The following is an 18,008-nucleotide window of genomic DNA, read 5'->3' as shown; positions in this document are numbered from 1 at the left end:
AATTTAGGCTTTAATGTAGTTCTGATTTAAAAAGAAAAAAACACAAACACAAACAAAAAAAACCCAAAAAACAAATAAACTTGTTTGTTTAAAGGATGAACCAGAGTGGGGTAGAAAACAGGCTCTGAATGTCCCGCCTGAGCAGAAATCCTGAGCCCTGTTGCTTCCTAGCAAAATCCCTTAGCTGGCTATGTCTCGGTTTCAAATCTATAAAACAGGGACAATAATAATATTCCCTCACTGGATTGCTGGATTTTATGGACCAACTAAGTTAATTCATTTTAATCACTTAGAATATTGTTTGGCACGTGGGAAGAGCTCAACAAATGCAAGCTTTAAAAAATAAATCGGCCTCGAGGTAGCGGGTCTAAAACAGTCCTCTGCAGAGGTGCCAAGTCCTGGGCTGAGAAAAGGGGGCCTCCTGAGGGCAGCCTCTGAGAGGTGAGGACTTCGGGGACTACAACTCCCGGAAAGACCCAGCCGGAGCGGGGCGCGCTGGAAGTTGTAGTCCTTGCCGGCTAATTATACCCAAGGATACAGGCGGCGGGGATCCCCTCTGGGACTGGGGATGCCCGGCCTGAGCAGGTATCAGCCACGCTCCGGTCCAGGCTAGCTCTAGCCATGGGCATACGCATTCTCTTATCACTAGTCTCCCTACCGCCCAAAGGCGGTTATCATCGCTCACATTTCACAGACGAAGAAACTGAAGCTCAGAGAACGACACAAAGGGAGGAACCAAGAACTGCTGACCCCATAGTCCTTAATCTTTGTATATTGATCCTTGACACACACACACACACACAATTCCGAGGCTGAGGGAGGGGAACAAACTGTCCGCTAAGGGAAGGTTCCTTGAACGACCACGGAGTCGTAATATCTTTCCTATTTAGTCACTCGCCAAGGGCACACAGTAGTAAGGCGGCGGCTGGAAGGCCAGGCCCCGGACTCTTTGCCCTTGCGCGCCCTTTGCCGCTGGACACTGAGTGGGCGTGGCCGAAACACGCTCCTCCTCCTCCCACCCTCCGCTCCCGCGCGCTTGGTGCAGTCCAGGTACTTCCATACACCCGCGGGAGGGAGGGTGAAGCTGCGTAGCCGGAGTGGACCCCGCGCGCGCGTGCGCGCGCCCGGGCGAAGAGGTTCGTGGACGGTTCCACTGCCTGGGGCCAGAGGGGGGGCCGCGGCAGGCGGCGCGAGCCGCAGCTGGACCGGGACCCCCGGCTGCAGCGGGAGCGACGCGCCGGCCTCCCGGTGGGGGTGGAGCCCCGCCGCGGCCCCAGGTAACGCCCGGCCTGGACCCTGCGCCTTGCGCCCCAGGCGCGGGGCCAGAGAGACGGAGCGATAGGGGGCGGCCGCGGGCTGGCAGTGTAGCACAGGGACATCCAGCGAGGCCGCTGCCTGCGCCCGCAGGGCCGGAGCTCGCTGTCCCGGGACCCGGAGCCAGAGCTGCTCCGCCCGGTAGGTCTAAGAGCCCCAGTACGGGAGGCCCTGGGAACTACGAGTCCCAGCGTGCCCTGCGCCCCACTCATGCCCCGATCGCAACCCCTGGCGAGTGTCGGCTTCGGCTGGGCCCCAGGCGTCCGGGACAGAGCTGCAGTCCTTTGGCCTCGTCACGACTGCCCCACTTTACCAACGCTCCTTGTCCCAGTCGCTGGGGATCCAGAGCGACCCGAGCCCTGCCCTGGGGCGGCTGCGGGTCTGGGGAACAGACCGCCGCGCGCCAGCGGCTTGGTTACTGCTTTGAGGGCGTAGGAAGGCGGGGACTCCAGAGGGTCTGTGTCTTGTCCAAGGTCACACACCTTCTGTTGCCTGAGGGCTATTAAGCCCGAGTCGAGATGGTGTCGGGGCGGGAAGGAGATGTGGGTGTAGGAAACTGGCCTTGGATAGAGGGAAAATGGGGAATTCGGCTGGACTCATCTCTCCCTGGGTCTGCCAGGCACCCCCACTCTTACAGCCCCCGATTTTCATCACCGGATGATGTGGTGATGGTACCTGCTCCTTCCTCTGCAGACCCTGTGGGTTCCAGTGGTGAGAGCTACAGCGGGGAGGTAGTCAGAAAGGGGAGCCCCTCCCAACGCCCTACCCTCAAAGCTCACACATTCAAGCGCAGACCCAGACCCAGAAAGCCAGGCAGGTACCGCCGAAGATGCACACACAAGTGAGAGCCACTATTTACTCATTGAGGTAGGTATAATCGCCCCCATTTTACACCTGGACAAACTGTGAGCCTCATAGAGGTGGTGACTTCCTCAAGGTCACCAAGCTGATAAAAGGCAGAGCCAGGGTCCAAGCCTCGGTGGGCTGGTTTCAGAGGCTCTGTATTTAACCATCAGTGTATGCCTGCCCCCTCAGTAGCCTATAGGAGATGAACAGCAGTGCTACACACACTAAGTGCTCAGTAAATGTCATCTGTCATTAGTGTTGTCATCATCCTGGTTTTACAGATGAGACTGAAGAAGAGTGAGACCACATAAGTGACCAAGTCTCAAAGCTGGAGCCAGAGTGCTGCAGCCCTGGACCCAGACCTGGGAACACCTTTACAGACACTCTGCCCTCCCTCATATGCACAAACAGCCTCTGCTTTTTAGGGGAGACAAAGCTTGGGGCTCAGGTGTGTTCAGGCCTGCCCTGAGCAGAGAGGACTTGGCAGGGGGCCTGTCAATCCCCAGCCTGGAGCGTGAGGCTCAAGTCTGATGCCCTGGGGTAGCTGGGAGGTCTGTGTCCTGAGCTGGCTTTACCAGGCTGTGTTGTGTGTCCCTGGATGGTCCCTCAATCTCTATGTTCTGCCAGCTCCACTTGGGAAGGCCCTGCATCTGGAGGAGAGTTTGAGGGGTCTTAGAAAAAAGGAGTGGAGTACTTTCTGATCCTGATGGAGGGAAGGAGGCAGCCAGCTGTCCAGGTCTTAGGTAGGCAGATGGAGCAGGGGAGGGCTCCAGCAGGAACCGATGACCCCACCTACTTCTTGCCTGCACAGAATCCCTCCCATCTCCTGCAGAGGAGGCCTGGGAGTGGAAGCTGGATTGTAGCATCCAGTACTTTGCACTCGAGGGACCAGGATTCAAATCCCTCTCTGCCACTCTTCCACTCTGGGACCTGGAGAGTCTCTTGCCCCAGGACATCTGTGCTTTTGATTATTGAGCAACACTTGGGGACCCTGTGTTGGCATTTGCATTGCATGCACCAAACTTAATCTTCGTTTAAAATGTGATCCCAGGTTTGCCCCTTGATGGCTGTGTGACGGTGGGTGAATCATATCCTCTCTTGCCCAAGCTTCTTGGAGCAAACACTGGTACCTAGCTCTTAGGTCATTGGAAGGACCAATGAGATGATCAGGGTAGGACTTGCCCAGATCATGCAGAAGACTCTAGAACCCTGATTTCTCCACAGAGCTTCGAGGCAGATGCCTGGGCAAGAGTGAGCCACCCCCACCTGGGCTACACTTCTGGGATCTGTGGCAAGGGGAGTCATTTCCTTAGCCACTTTCCTCATCTGTGTAAGGTGAAAGTAACAGAACCTGCCTTCAAGGGAGTGGGGGTGGGGTGATAAGAATGGGGCACAGAGTAGGTATGCAGGCCGTTGGGCCCACGTTGGGGTTCCAAAGCATAAGACTTGTCAGTGAACCTGAGAGGAAAGTCCAGACTTCTGGCTTCTCTGAGAAATCTGGTAAAATTGAGCCTCCCTCCCTCTTGCTCCAGAGTGATTCTGCATGCACCCAGCAAGGTTTTTCAGAGGGAGATGTGTTATTGGCCTCCGGTCCTGGGGGGAACCCAGAGGTCTGTGGGAATTTACTGAGGGCCTCCCAGGGGCGTAAACTAGAGGGTCATGCATGAGAGAACACAGGGCAAGGATTTCCTGGCCCTGAAGCATCAGGGGCAAGGAAGGGCAATACAGAGTCCCTTCCTTGGGCATCCAAGGAAGTGTGAGCCAGGCCCTGCTGCGGGTAGGGAGAGCAGTCCCATGGAGATACCTTCTGCCATCCTGATGTGGTGTGATAATAGTCATGCCGTATATTGAAGAAGCCAGCAGATGGTCAGGAGAGGCTCCGAGGAGGCAGCCTTTGAGCTGAGCCCCGAAGGTTGAGCAGGGTTTGGCCAGAGGTGAGTAGGGGTGTTGAGGACATTTTAGACTGAGAGAATGGCACAGTCAGAGGCTTGCTGGCTTCAAAGGAGTAACTGGATTGTGGAGTAGTTACTGGAGTCGCTTTCTGAGGGTGGGGAGTGGTAAAGGATTTTCACATTGTGGCCTCGGGCAAGTCACTTCACCTCCTTGAGCCTCAGATCCTCAACCATAAAATGAGACTGGTTACCCCGTGGTGTCTGCCTCTCAGTGAAGGCTGAATGTCAGTGCAGTTAAAAATGCTGTATCCTCTTCCGCCAGGAGGAGATTCTTTATTTATTTATTTATTTTTGGCTGTGTTGGGTCTTCGCTGCTCCGCACGGGCTTTCTCTAGTTGTGGCGAGCAGGGGCTACTTTTAGTTGTGGTGCGCGGGCTTCTTGTTGCAGTGGCTTCTCTTGTCGCAGAGCACAGGCTCTAGGCGCGCCGGCTTTGCTAGTTGCGGCACGCGGGCTCAGTAGTTGTGGTGCATGGGGTGTAGAGCACAGGCTCAGTAGTTGTGGTGCACGGGCTTCGTTGCTCCACGGCATGTGGGATCTTCCCGGACCAGAGATTGAACCCGTGTCCCCTGCTTTGGCAGGCGGATTCTTAACCACCGTGCCACCAGGGAAGCCCAGGAGGAGATTACTGAGTGAGACACGAAGCAATCACGACAGGGTTGTGTGCAAATTAAATGGCATGAAGTGAAGGTCAGGGTGCGTCTAGGCCTGAGTTCAGAGACAGAGGAGTTCAGTACAAGCTAGAGACTTCACAGCTTCCTATAAGAGGTGAGATGGGAGCAGAGCCTCAAGGGACAGAGAAGAGGAATGGATTCGTAGAAAGGAAGAGAGAGAGCATCTCAGGCAGGGAAGGCCAGAGGGAGCACTGCCATGGTCATGGGAGAGAGGCTGGGGAGAGGTGAGCCTGAAAAGTTTGGTAAGGGGGGCTTCCCTGGTGGCGCAGTGGTTGAGAGTCTGCCTGCCGATGCAGGGGACGTGGGTTCGTGCCCCGGTCCAGGAAGATCCCACATGCCGCGGAGCGGCTGGGCCCATGAGCCATGGCTGCTGAGCTTGCGCGTCCAGAGCCTGTGCTCCGCAATGGGAGAGGCCACAGCAGTGAGAGGCCCGCGTACCGCAAAAAAAAAAAAAAAAAGTTTGGTAAGGGAAGCTTGTCTTGTTAAACAGAGCCCTGAAAGCCAGGCATTAGGGAGCCATTGCAGGTTCTATCCCTACACAGGCAAGCAGGGGGGTGGTCTTAACAATGTAGGCACTTTGAATGTGGGAAGGATTTTCTGATTGCTTTTACAGAGTGAGAAAAATAAAAGGTTGGAAGGGATTTAGGAGAAAGGAGAGTTGCTGATAAGGAGATGGTTAGAGAAACGCAACCCCATTTATTCTCATGCACACGTAGTTTAACTATGATGGATAGAGTTTGGCATTCCAGGTAACATCTGTAGCACTGCATCATGAACTTGATCTTCTGTCCTTAGAGATATGCAAACAGCGAGTAGGTACCCTTTTCAGTCATCGTGTTGCTGGCTGCCATCCACATTGTGGTGTCAGATTGTTGCTGGTCTAAACAACACTTGGATAAGCATGTCTGTTCCCCAGCTTCCTTCTGGATTGTTTCCACTGGATACCCTTTCCAAAGGGGGATTTCTGACTCTAAAGGAACACAAGTTTTTTATGGCTTAAAATATTTAAAACATACTCTTTCACAGTAATTTTCTTTAGAATTTTCAGTAGGTTATACTGTATAGAGTTTTTCTTGTTTTGTTTTGTTTTTAAGGAGCAAATGTACAAAAGCGTATACAATAAAAAGTCTATCCTGACCCAGTGCTCTCCTCCAGTTCTCCCTGAGGACAGTTATTAATCAGTCTCCTGTATATCCTTCCAGGAATATTCTATATACAGATACTGTATATATCCAATTTTTAAAAACATTGATACTGTTATACTCTGTTCAGTATCTTTCTTTCAGTTTTTAAATTTGGGATTATGAAATATACCAAAGAAGCATAGAAAATCACACACACACACACCCAGCAACCCCAACACACAGGCTTAACAAATGTTTTAACATTTTTTGCTGGTATCTTGTTTAGGGCTGTGCTGGAGGTAACCCTATGTCAGTGCAGCTGCATACAGAGGAGTCCAGTTATTGATTATATGCATAATTTATTTGACCTGTTCCCAGCTCCCAGCTTTTTTTTTTTTTCTATCGATGTAGAGATAATACCCCACTTTGTATAACGTCTGCCTGGGGAGGCGTCGAGGCAAAGGGGAACGACGCTGGGCTTTGGCTTGGGTTCAAGTATCTGCTCGGCCACTCTTCCTCGCTTTGTAACCTGGGGTGAATGACACCCCTCTTGATTCTCTCTACCCATCTGTAAAATGGGCAGGTTGTAGTAATGCGTCTCATAATTGCTAGGAGGAGTACAGTAGAAAGCTAAAGACTTCATTGGGTTTAGTTCCCCAATCCCCCTAAGCAGGGAGCTCTCCGAGGCCTCGCCTAGAGCAATTAGAGCGCGGGACGACTGCTGCTCCAGCTTCAAACTGTTCCCCGCCCTTTTCCCGGGCCACGCTGGGGGCGGGGTGTTTAAATGTCTCTGTGACGTCAACGTGAGCCGGGCCAATCCTTCCCGACAAGCGTTAGCTTATTTGCATGGGTTGCCCATTATTGGTTCGTTGGGCAATCCAGCCCCTCCCAACTTTTTAAAGCCACCGCGCAGTATAAACAAGGAGATGCGAGGAGGCCAGGCCATGATGTCATCGCGGCGCAGTAGCTTTCGGGGCTGACGTCATCTCCGGGGAGGTTGCCGGCCCAGGGCTGTTAGAGCCTTCCTAACCACTCGGACTGGCTTAAGAGCCGCTCCTGCCCCGTCGAAGGTCAGGTCCATTGCACTTGTGTCCCAGGCGCCGTCCCAAGGAGGGGACCATGACACAGTAAGTCCGGGCTGCGGCTCTCTCGGCGGGACCCACTTCTGTGGCGGGGAAACTGAGCCTCAGAAGCATGAGTGATTTGTGAGTTTGCATAGCAAGTTAGAGTTACAGCCAATTTGTCTTGCTTACCGCGCGGTCTCCCCTCTTTAGGTCAGACCATGGGGCCCCGCCCCTTTCCTGTGATGGCTGCGGGCACTTTAAGTGAGGAGGTGGGGGCGAGAGGAGGTTTTTAAAAAAAAAAAACTGCCTTCCAAGATGGCGGCCCACTAATCACGTGCCGAGTCTCGGCGAATGATTGGCTCTTGGCGCCCCCGAGGGGCGGAACTCTTAGCAAGGGGCGGGGCCCTCGCGGGGAGCAGTCGGCTACTGTTTGCCGGAATCTCCCGGCGCGCCCCCGCGAGCCCCCCTCCCGCCCGGCGCGCGACCCCGCCGCTTCGAATGTTGTGAATCAAATGTGGGGTTTGTTACATTCCGCTGCCGCCGCGGACAGTTCTTAAAGGGCCAGTCGCCGGCAGCTGCGCAAACCCGGCCGCGTCCTGCGCCGCCTCCCGCTCCCAGAGGGCCTGGGCCGAGAGACTGACCGCGCGTGGGCCTCGCGAGGCAGACGCCCGGCGGACGGACAACAAAGAAAGAGGGCCCCGGAAGGAGCCGGACTGCCCCCGGACCGGGGGGGTGGGGAAGGAAGCACATTGTTCCTCAGGGCGGGGGCTCTTAAAGGGTCCAGGCAGCACACTCCCACCCCCCCACCCCCGCCTCTTGCCCAGCTTGGCCGTCCTAGATCGGGAACAAAGGAGTCAACGTGTGGCCAGGCGGCCGAAGGTGAGTCGGGGCCAGAGCCCCCAGCTCCCGATTTCCGCATCCCTGGAATTCCTGCCCCCCCCCTTCCCCTGGGACTGAGGGCTGTGATCTAGCTGGCTCTGCAGGAGTTAATTACGGGCAGTCCGGAGGGGAGATGGCGAGGCCTCTAGAATCCGGGACCCCTCCCCACCCCCAGCGCCCCCCAAGGCCAGGCCGAGTCTCCCTTCTACAGAGGCAGAGCGCTGCGGTTGGAGAGGAAGGAGCCGCCCCCTCCCCCTGCCGCCGCCACTTCCTTTGTTGTTGCTTTTGTCTCACGCCGAGCACATGGTCCGGGATCCTCGGCTCTTAAAGTCACAGCGCTCTGGCCCCGACGCCGCCGTATGGCCTCCAGCCCCCGATGTCCCCCCGAGCCCGGCACAAAGGAGTGAAAGGGGGATGAGGGAGGCCCCTCTCTGGGCGAGTATCTGTACCACGTCCTCCCCACCCACGTCCCCAGTCCCAGGGAGGGATGGCTGAGGAAGCTCCCCGAATCCCGCAACCTGCTCCTGGCCCACATTGAGGAGGGGCTTGCTCCTCAGGGACACTGGTTTCCTCCCCCAGTAATGTGACCACCTGGTTTTTTGCGTCTTGCCTCTTGTGGCTTTATTTGGGAGCTCTGGGAAGGAGAGATTTCCACTCCCATTTTACAGTTGTGGCAACTGAGGCGCACAGAAGGGAAGATTTCCTTGACCAAGGTCACCCAGGGAGTCTGGGCTGGCCAACAGCTCTTAACTCGCAGCCTGGTGGTCCTGCTCTCAGCTGCCTCCAGGCACCACAGTTAGGGAGCTCTGCTTGCCCACCAGTCAGTGCTGGGCCCAACCCGCCTCTTTTTTGAGGGGTGGGAGGGGGGCTCCTCAGCCTGCCTGAGTCTGCTCCTGTTCTCAGGGCCTGACTTAGCTTATCTGCAAAACAGTCCCTGTACCTGCAAACAGCCCCCAGGCCCAAATGATATGTCAGGATCTCCCTAGACCAGGATGGGGATAGGAACTAGGGAGTTGGCTGCCTCCTGGGCGAGGGGGTGGATGCAAGGTGCAGTCCCTGCTTCTGGGCGAGATTGGATTTAGGGACCCTCAAGACCCTTTTACGGAGACCTCACTGAGAGCCCAGCACAGAGGAGGTGTGGTGAAAGGCAGAGCAGTTAGGTGGTGGCCTTGTTGTTTGACCTTGAGCAAGTTGCTGCTCCAGCTCTGGGCCTTACTTGCTTCTTTCCACAATAGGTCTAGTCAGGATGCCTGAAAGAGAAAGCTCCCCTGATCTCCTTTAGGGCCTGCAGTAGATAATTGGCATTAGGTAATTCTTGAGGTTACTGATGGTAATGAGAGTCAGGGGTTGAGGAAATCTGGGCCTAGCGGGCCAGCCAGGACTAATTCTGTCCTTCTTTGGCTTTGTGGTCTGCAGCAAGTTACTTTCTTTCTCCTGGTCTCAGTTTCCTCAACTGTGAAGTGGGTGAGTTCCCCATGGGACATCTCTGTCTCCAGTCAAGAACCAGGGTCCCCTCCCTTGCCAGCTGGGAGGGGATATTCCCTGAGGGAGGCATGTTTCCCAGCTGCCTCCTGCAGAGCTTAAAATAGCATCTTTAAGCTGCTTGGGGGGTGGGAGTGAAGGTCAGCCTGTTGTATTTTCTGATAGTGATCGGTCACACCTAAACTTTACAAATCACTGCAGCAGCCTTTAAGCAGTCTTGGGAGGTGATTATTGGGCTATTCCCATTTTACAGATGAATAAACTGAGGCTCAGAGAGGGGAGGCGATGTGCCCAATCCTCAGCCAAGACTCTGGCCAGAAGTCAGGGTATTGTGTGTAAGAATGCAAGGGTCAACACTGTCATCTTTGTCACCGTCAGTCACAGCTAGAGGCCTTCTGTCTGGTGGTTGGGTTTCTCGGCTCCTTGCCACTTCCTTTCCTGAGGTGTGGGTGTCCTTGAAGAGGCTGGCCAGAGCAGATTCCCATGGGCCTAGGCCTCTGTGATTCTGCACCCCTGAGCCTTGACACTGCCCGGACTTCAAGACAGCCTGGCACAAGAGGAGCAGTTGAGGCCACTGCCATGTCCCAGTGCACTCACAGCTCCAACTGACTGGCCTTGGGCCTCACTTCTCTGAGCCTCAGCATGCCTACTTCTGAAGGTTGCTATGAGGACTTATCAGGATGGCACATGGGAAGTATTGTATACTCCTCATAGGCAGGACTGTGGGCTCCCAGGATCTCAGAGGTCAGTTAGAACAGAGGTTCTCAAGCACCTGCCTCTGCTGTAGAAACTGCTGGGGAATTTAGTAGAAATCTAGGTGCCCTTGTTCCCCAACCCTCCAAAGATTCTGATCCAAAAATCTGGGGTGGGTCAGGAGTCTGTTGTTAAGTTATTTAGGGGTTTCCTCTGAGTCTCTCTTGGCCTTTGTTTGCTCGGCTGGATTATCAGCAGGAATCAAGGAGGCTGTGTGTGTACACATGAGTGTAAGGATATGCACTTGGCCCACGCTGGGGGCTCACGACCCCAGTCACCTGTGGTGGGCAGGCAAGGAATGGGCCTGGGGTGGCCTGGAGAGAAAACTCATGCCCAGAGTGAGGTGGGTCAAGCAGAAATGAGGGCCCAGTGGGACCAGATATTCTGCTTCCTTCCCCCCGCCACACACACAACACACTGAAAGGACAGATTTTTTTATGTCCCAGTTTTTAATCATTGGCACTAACTTCACTGCTGCCAGACATGGCCTTAGACCTACGTAATTGGCTCTCCAGTGAGCATTTACCACATCGGGCCTGCCCTGTGCTGGACACAAGCTGGTCACTGGGCCCTGCCCACCCCTCTGCCAAGTGCTGGAGCCCAGGTTGGGTGGGAGAAATGTGAATTTCAGCTCTACTGTGGCTGTGGCCTTGGCCCTGTGCTGTCTTATCAGGTGAAGAGCCTCCCTTTCAGGCTCATTTTGAAAGTCAGGGCCCATGCACGTAAAGCCCAGCACAGAGGAAAGGAACAAGGTGTTGAGGGGACAGTACACCGGTTCCCTAGCTGTGTTAGCAGGGAGGTGACACTTAAAGCTGGGTATGAAGGAAGCATAGGAGTTTTGTTAGATGGAGGCAGGGTTCCCTGTGGCAGGAACAGCCAAAGGCTGGTCCTGTTGGATGCGCCCTTCAGCATTGCAGGGTCTGACAGTTTCCAGAGTTTTCCCTGCCAGGGCCTCATTCCAACCTCTGGAGTTAATGAGTGGTCCCCCCAACTTTCCCCACCTGGACCCTAGCTCCTGCCCCGCCCCATTCTCACTCAACTTCCTCCCTTAGGTTTAGGTTCTTGCTTCCTCTTTTCTCAGCAAGCCCCACCTCCCACTTGGGGGCTGTGTTGGGTCTAGTTTGCATGCACTCCCCCCACACACAAAGGGCCTGGCTGCACGCCAGACCCACCAGTTCACCAGAGGTTGACTTCCTTCATCACGTCCTGCCAGAACCCTTGGGCTGGACCCCTTCCCATCAGCATCAGTGTGCAGCAAGAGGCTGGTAGTCAACCCACCTCCCAGCTTTGACACTTATTGTGAGGCCTTGGGCAAGTCCTTTCGTCTCTGAGCCTCAGTTTTCTCTTCTGCAAAATGAGGCTAACAGTACCTTACTTGAAGAGTAGGTGAAGTCCCATTTGGGTAGGCACTGTGGGAACAGATTATGAAAAGAAAGTATACAGTCAGCCCTCTCTATCCATGGGTTCCACATCCATGGATGTAACCAATTGCAGATTTAAAATACTTAGGGAAAAAAATTCCATAAAGTTGCAAAAAACAAAACTTGAATTTGTCACTTACATAGCATTTACATCATATTTACATAGCATTTACATTGTATTAGGTATCATAAGTAATGTAGAAATGATTTAAAGTCCATGGGAGGATGTGTGTAGATTATATGCAAATATTATACCATTTTATATAAGGGACTTAAGCATCCTCGGATTTTGGTATCGTGGGGGTCCTAGAACCAATCCTTCGTGGATACTGAGGAATGACTGTACTGACTTGGCTTGGACTGGGAACCCCGAGGGCAAGAACCAAGTCAGAACCTCTCACCTGTTACTAGTGGAAGAACTAGGCCCCAGGCCTGTTTGCAATCCATCTTGAGCCAACCAGACAGAAGGGAGGAAGCTGGAGTCCCCTCAGGAGCCCCAGTTACCTAGAGGTCAGAGTTGTAGATCCCCACGCCAGGACAGGTTTTCCTGGAGACCCCACCCTGAGGGGGCCTTACCAGAGCCCCCTGGCCTGGAAGCATGCCGGCCAGCCCTCTGAACTTACCCTGAGGCGGACCCTGATCTCATTTCACAGCGCAGGAAACTAAGGCCTGGACTCCCTGCAGGCCAAGCCTGAACCCTAGTGCCAGAGCGCAGCGCTGCCTGGGGAGCCCAGGGTGTGGTGGGCATCAGTGGCCTCTGGAACCAGGCTGCAGAGGTTTGATTCTGTCTCCCCGACCCCTAATGGAGCAAGGGACTGGACTTCTCTGTACCTTAGTTCCTTTGTCGGTTTGCTTCCTAGGGTTGTGAGCCCTGGCCCAGCCCCTCCACCCCTCTGCCTCCCCTGATGCAGCCATGGGCTCTGGCAGTGACTAGGTGGCCGCCCTCTGCCCCTGTGGGTCAGCGGCGATTCTCTGCAGGACCCAGCAGCAGCCCAGGCCAGCTCTGGGGAAGGTAGGAGGGAACCTCCCAGTCCTGTGGAGCCCGGAGCCCCTGGTACTGGAGCTTTCAGCCTGGGCTGGGGCACAGGGGCCAGGGGTGGTAGGGCACAGGGCCCTGAGCTGTCTTCCTTCCCCAGTGGGTAGTGACCTTGGCTTCTCTCCATGCTCTGTGAATGAGCGGCCCCCGTCAGTGCTACTGGGGCTTCCTCTCTGTGGTGCAGCCCTGGCCGTGAGGGCCCCCTGGCCAGCCCACCTACCCAGGATGAGCGCTTACCCTCCCAGCAGCCGCCGACCCGACCAGCATACCTCCCCGTAGAGGAGCGCCGAGCCTCGGCTCCTGCCGGCGGGAGCCCCCGAATGCTGCACCCAGCCTCCCAGCAGAGCCCGTTCATGGTTGATCTCCACGAGCAGGTAAGCGGAACCCCCATGCCCACGCCCCGCTGCCCCTGGCCTCTGGCGAGCCGGTCTGAGGAGCAGAGGGAGCAAGCCCTGACTTCACCTTCACCAGAGCTGGCCCGGCAGGACTTTGCTTCTCACCTGGGGGCAGCAGAGTGGCCTCCCTACAGTTCCTGGGTCTCTCCTCCTGCAGGTGCACCAGGGACCTGTCCCTCTGTCCTACACAGTCACCACAGTGACGACCCAAGGCTTCCCCTTGCCTACAGGCCAACACATCCCTGGCTGCAGCACCCAGCAGCTCCCAGCATGCTCCGTGATGTTCAGCGGGCAGCACTATCCCCTCTGCTGCCTCCCGCCCCCGGTGAGTGAGCGCCTGGGCCTCCTGCCCTGCCCCCAGCTGAAGGCCCCAGGCACAGGCCAGTGTCGGAACTGAGCTGAGCTTACAGCGCCCATCCAGGCTGTCAGCGTCTGCTCGGCTCCAGGCCACAGCCCTGTCCAGAACGGCATATGTGCGTTCACGTCCAGTGGGAGGGCACTTCAGAGTTCAGGGACCTCCCTGCTCCCAGTGCCTGCTTTATGGTTTGGAGTGGTAACTGTGGGTCTTAAGAGCAAGACGTCCTGCCTGGGAGGCCTAGGCCAGGGATGGGTGGTCCAGAGGCCTTTGATTGGGACCGCTCGCTGGGTGGAATGGCCCCTGGCCCAGCCACAAGCAGACCCAGCCCAGAGCCCAGAAGAACATTCTCCAGCCTCTGCCCCCTTTCTCAGCAGCTGATCCAGGCATGTACCATGCAGCAGCTCCCTGTGCCCTATCAGGCCTACCCCCACCTTATCTCCAGTGACCACTATATCCTGCACCCTCCACCGCCAGCCCCACACCCCCAGCCCGCTCATATGGCGCCTCTTGGGCAGTTTGTGTCGCTGCAGACCCAGCATCCACGTATGGTGAGTCTGAGCGATGGGTCTGATGCTAGAGGGGATGGCAAGTGGGGCAGGGAGGTGGGGGCTTTCCTTGTCACTGACTCTGCTGACTCACCCCTGCTTCTTCCAGCCCCTGCAGCGGCTCGACAGTGATGTGGACCTGCGGGGGGATCAGCACCCCCTGGGGAGCTTCACCTACTCCACCTCTGCCCCGGGCCCAACTCTGTCCCCATCCGTGCCCCTGCACTACCTGCCCCACGATACCCTGCACCAGGAGCTGTCCTTTGGTGTGGTAAGTGCCACTCCCCACCCAGGATCTAGGGTGACCGGGAGACAGGCCCATGGCTGACGTGCACCTGGCCCCCCTCTTGCAGCCATATTCCCACATGATGCCCCGGAGACTGAGCACCCAGAGATACCGCCTACAACAGCCGCTCCCGCCACCACCCCCGCCGCCTCCACCACCACCGTATTACCCCAGCTTCCTGCCCTACTTCCTGTAAGTACCTGTACATGTGCCCCAGAGCTGTGGTGCCCTGTTCTTCTGGGGCCTCTAGTGGTTAGAGCCAAACACAGCCCCGTGGGGTCCCGGGGCCTCTCGAGCCACCTAGCATCCCCGCCAAACCATACATGCACACTCACGCTCACCAGCTGGGCTCCCTGCCCTACTGCGACATCTTGGGACAGACACTGGGGTCCCTGGTGTGAACAGTGCAGAGTTCTGGGCTTTGTTTCATGGCGGGAGTCGGGAGCAGCTCTGCGCCCCTTACGCCTACTGACCTTGACCCCGGGCCCGCGTACCTATCTCCCCCTAGCTCGATGCTGCCAATGTCACCAACAGCAATGGGGCCCACCATCAGCCTGGATCTTGATGTGGATGACGTGGAGATGGAGAACTATGAGGTCCCGTGGAGCCCTGTCCTGGGAGGTGGGGGCATGGGGGACTTCCAGCCCTGGCTGCCACTGACCCTCCCCTCCTGCACACGTCCAGGCCCTCCTGAACCTGGCAGAGCGGCTGGGAGACGCCAAGCCTCGCGGCCTCACCAAAGCGGACATCGAGCAGCTTCCATCGTACCGCTTTCATCCTGACAGCCACCAGTCAGAGCAGACGCTGTGAGTGCCCTGCGCCCCCTCCTGTCTCTCTGTGAGCACAGATGCGTTGCGGTCTTCCCAGGGTAGCGCTTCGTGCTCTGCCGCGAACCTGCCCTCGCCTTCAGTGTGCGGGTGACGCTCTGTGCCCTCCTCCCAGGTGTGTCGTCTGCTTCAGCGACTTCGAGGCACGGCAGCTGCTCCGGGTCCTCCCCTGCAACCACGAGTTCCACACCAAGTGTGTCGACAAGTGGTTGAAGGTAACGTAGCCACGCCCGCTCCCAGGTGTTCCTGGTGTAGTGAGGGAGGAGGGTGGACTGGAGGGCTTCCCTTCGTGTCCTCTTCAGCATCCAGAAGTTCCGGCTCCACTCAGGGAGCCAGGTCCCCACCGGGCAGCAGAACAGCCCCGGATGGGTTGGGGGTCCGGTGAGAGTGGAGCCTGATGTGCGGCTGCTCCCCCCAGGCCAACCGGACGTGTCCCATTTGTCGGGCCGACGCTTCCGAGGTGCCCAGGGAGGCTGAGTGAGGTCCACAGCCACCCAGGAGAACCCTGCCCAAAGCTCTGGAAACTCCGGGGGCCCCGGAAGGCCGAGGAGGGCGTGGCCCAGGCCTGCCCTGCCGTTCCTGCCTGCATCTCCAGAGCTGGTGCCAGGGTCAGCCCGAGAGAAGCCCCTGCAATAAGCCCTTGCATTTGCCAAGCTCCAAAGACTCCCTCCCCGTTTGCCCACCAGTCTAAAAGACGCCCGCCAGGGAGCGGCCTGAGAGTCCCTAACTCAGTCTCTCCTGTTTGCCCTCGGGTCTGTCTCCTTTTCTTGCCGGCCCTGGGAGCCAGGGGTTCATTACCCTCATGTGGCTGGTGGAGATCCTTGGCCCCGGGATGGGCAAAGGGGGTGCTGTCCTCGGTCGCCTGGTCTCTTGCACTGAAGTGGTGTGCGCTCTGCTCAGGTGGCACTGACAGGCGTGGACAGACAGTGGCAGGAGGCCAGTGGGTTCTCCTGCCTTGACCCCAGACAGACTCAGGCAGCCAGCCCCACCCAGGTTGTTGTGGGGTGGGGCTGGCTCCCTAGAGGACCCTCACCTCGGGTACAACATTCCTGCCCCAAGCCCAGGCTGGAGGGCATCAGAGCCAACCTCCCGAGCAGGTGGGAGGCAGGCCCTGACCCGGGACGGCATGTATCCTGAGGGGGCCTGGACCAGGCCAGGGAGAGTGATTTCCTGTGTTGCTGGTGGCTGCCCCTGCCTGGCGGTGACAGGGCCCAGACCCATGCCCCATCTCCCCTCTCTGTCGTTTTGCATGAACGTGAGGAGCAGCAGTTTTTGTTTATTCATTTGGCCCAAAATCGCGTGTAGGATTTGAGGGTGTGGATTTTTTAAACAATTTCTTTTCTTTTGGTTTAATGGGCGGGGGGGTGTATAGGGACCAACCAGGACCAAGTGCCCAGGGGCAGGGAATGGTCTGGTGGTGCCGCCTGGTCTGCATGCATGTGCGCGGCTGGGGCGGGGCCAGGCGGCTGGCGGTCATGGGTGGGGTTGGGGGGGTGGGGGGGGGTCTGTGCTCAGCTGATAACTGCCATGCACTGTACTGCACACGTCCCCAGAGCCTACCGGGACCGTACGCTTTTCAGGGCATTTCTCCCTCTCTAGCCAGGGCCTGTCTCCCACCTGCCTGGGCGTGTCTCCTCCAGGGAAGTCCCAGGGGGACAGGGTCCAAGGAGGGTGTGGACCCCGCCTCCAGGGGCCCCCTCCCAGCCTGAGCCCTGCCCTCCAAGACCTGGAGGAGCCCCCGGAGGGTCTGGCCGAGCTCCCTACCCTCACCCACCCGGGTCCCATTCCGTTTCTTCCTCACCCCCCGCTGGGGTTGCTGCCCCGAACGAACCGCGTGTGGGGCCGGCACATCCTAGCAGGCAGCCCCTGGCGCCTGCTGCCTCAGGGATGCTCCAACCACCCTCGTTCTCCCGCAGCGGCCCTGGCCCACCGCCTCCCCCCAGCCTGCCGTGGGGCCCCATCAGCCTGGCCCCCACCCCATGGAGAACCCAGAGTCTTACTGTATATAACTCCAGGTGACATTTCTATATTTATAGCAGTGTTGAAACCCCACCTGTTTTACACAGAGAGCTACCCTCTCCGACCCCCTCCCTTCCCCACCCCCCAAAAAAAAGGTTTTCGAAACCCTTAACGGTTCCTGGGGCAGGTGGAAACAGGCTCACGGATGGTGTGTTGACTGCAGCAGTGATTCCAACGAGCAGCTATTGGGGGGGAAACACAACATTTAAAAAAAAAAAAAGTTTAAAAAAAAAGATTTATAAAACAATTATTTAGGATGTTTGTGATTTGCCGACCTTGCTATAGATGCCATGTTACCAATGATTTCCTGTGGTGGGGGCTTGTCATTGTTTACTCTTTTATTTACCAACTTCTGGCCTAGGCATGACAGTGGGTGCTGTCCCCCAGCCCTGGCTGGGCCCAGTGCCTGTATTCTGTGTTAGAAAGGTCTTTATATATATATATATATATATATATATATATATATATATATATATATATATATATATATTTATATTTATATATATATATATAAAATTACATATATATATAAATATATGTAATTTGGGGGGCCCTGTTCCTTGCACATTTTACAGTTACCTCATTTTTCCCATGTATGTATTTGAGAAAATGCTAATATATAGAGAAAAAAATGGTTCTTAAAGCTTAAATGTGTGGTTTTCTCCATTCCATTGGATTCACATTGGTTTGTAGCATTTAACATAACTAGTATGTTGTATTATATATGTGTATACTGATTGAAATTTTTAACAGATTTGTACTTTTTTTAAAATGAAACTTGCTAGTTCTGCTTGACCAAGTAGTGCAATCATTATTTTTTTTAATATTGTTGCTGATTTCAGAGGGATATTCACTAATAATAAATGTATGATGTATATCGAGTACTGCCCAAGCTGCCTTTGGCCGCCTGTGTTCTCGTCCTTTTGATGGGAAGCGCGCGTGGGGATGTCGGTCTGAGGGTGGGTAGGGGACAGGGAGGAGGGGGGCAGAAAAGATTGTTCTTCGCTGTGGAATCTTGGGGGAAATGATACCTCC

General features: G+C 56.0%; 1 protein-coding gene across 6 annotated transcripts; it reads left to right on the top strand.

The window, feature by feature from the left end:
* Positions 1 to 1,219: 1,219 nt before the first annotated feature.
* On the top strand, positions 1,220 to 16,428 carry RNF44 (ring finger protein 44). 6 transcript variants are annotated; one of them, XM_082650916.1, is made up of 10 exons: positions 1,220 to 1,277; positions 12,728 to 12,917; positions 13,096 to 13,263; positions 13,671 to 13,844; positions 13,951 to 14,112; positions 14,195 to 14,319; positions 14,636 to 14,723; positions 14,812 to 14,933; positions 15,070 to 15,169; positions 15,373 to 16,428. In XM_082650916.1, the coding sequence occupies exons 2-10, from the start codon at positions 12,864 to 12,866 to the stop codon at positions 15,433 to 15,435; spliced, it is 1,056 nt and encodes a 351-aa protein (XP_082507042.1). In that variant the 5' UTR covers positions 1,220 to 1,277; positions 12,728 to 12,863; the 3' UTR covers positions 15,436 to 16,428. The 6 variants fall into 6 exon arrangements, with proteins under 6 accessions (XP_082507042.1, XP_082507041.1, XP_082507043.1 ...); XM_082650915.1 differs by having other exon boundaries at positions 13,668 to 13,844; XM_082650917.1 differs by lacking the exon at positions 1,220 to 1,277 and adding an exon at positions 12,398 to 12,519.
* The last annotated feature ends 1,580 nt before the right edge of the window (positions 16,429 to 18,008 follow it).

Source organism: Grampus griseus (genome assembly GCF_964374135.1).
Source record: "Grampus griseus genome assembly, chromosome: 3".
In the NCBI taxonomy this organism is placed as follows: Eukaryota; Metazoa; Chordata; class Mammalia; order Artiodactyla; family Delphinidae; genus Grampus; species Grampus griseus.
This window is presented reverse-complemented; position numbering and strand designations above follow the sequence as displayed.

Coding starts and splice junctions, on each gene's coding strand:
- RNF44 (XM_082650917.1), top strand. CDS start 12,413: ATGCAGCCATGGGCTCTGGCAGTGACTAGGTGGCCGCCCTCTGCCCCT. Junction 13,264..13,670: donor TCTGCTGCCTCCCGCCCCCG/GTGAGTGAGCGC, acceptor CTTTCTCAGCAG/CTGATCCAGGCATGTACCAT. Junction 13,845..13,950: donor AGACCCAGCATCCACGTATG/GTGAGTCTGAGC, acceptor TGCTTCTTCCAG/CCCCTGCAGCGGCTCGACAG.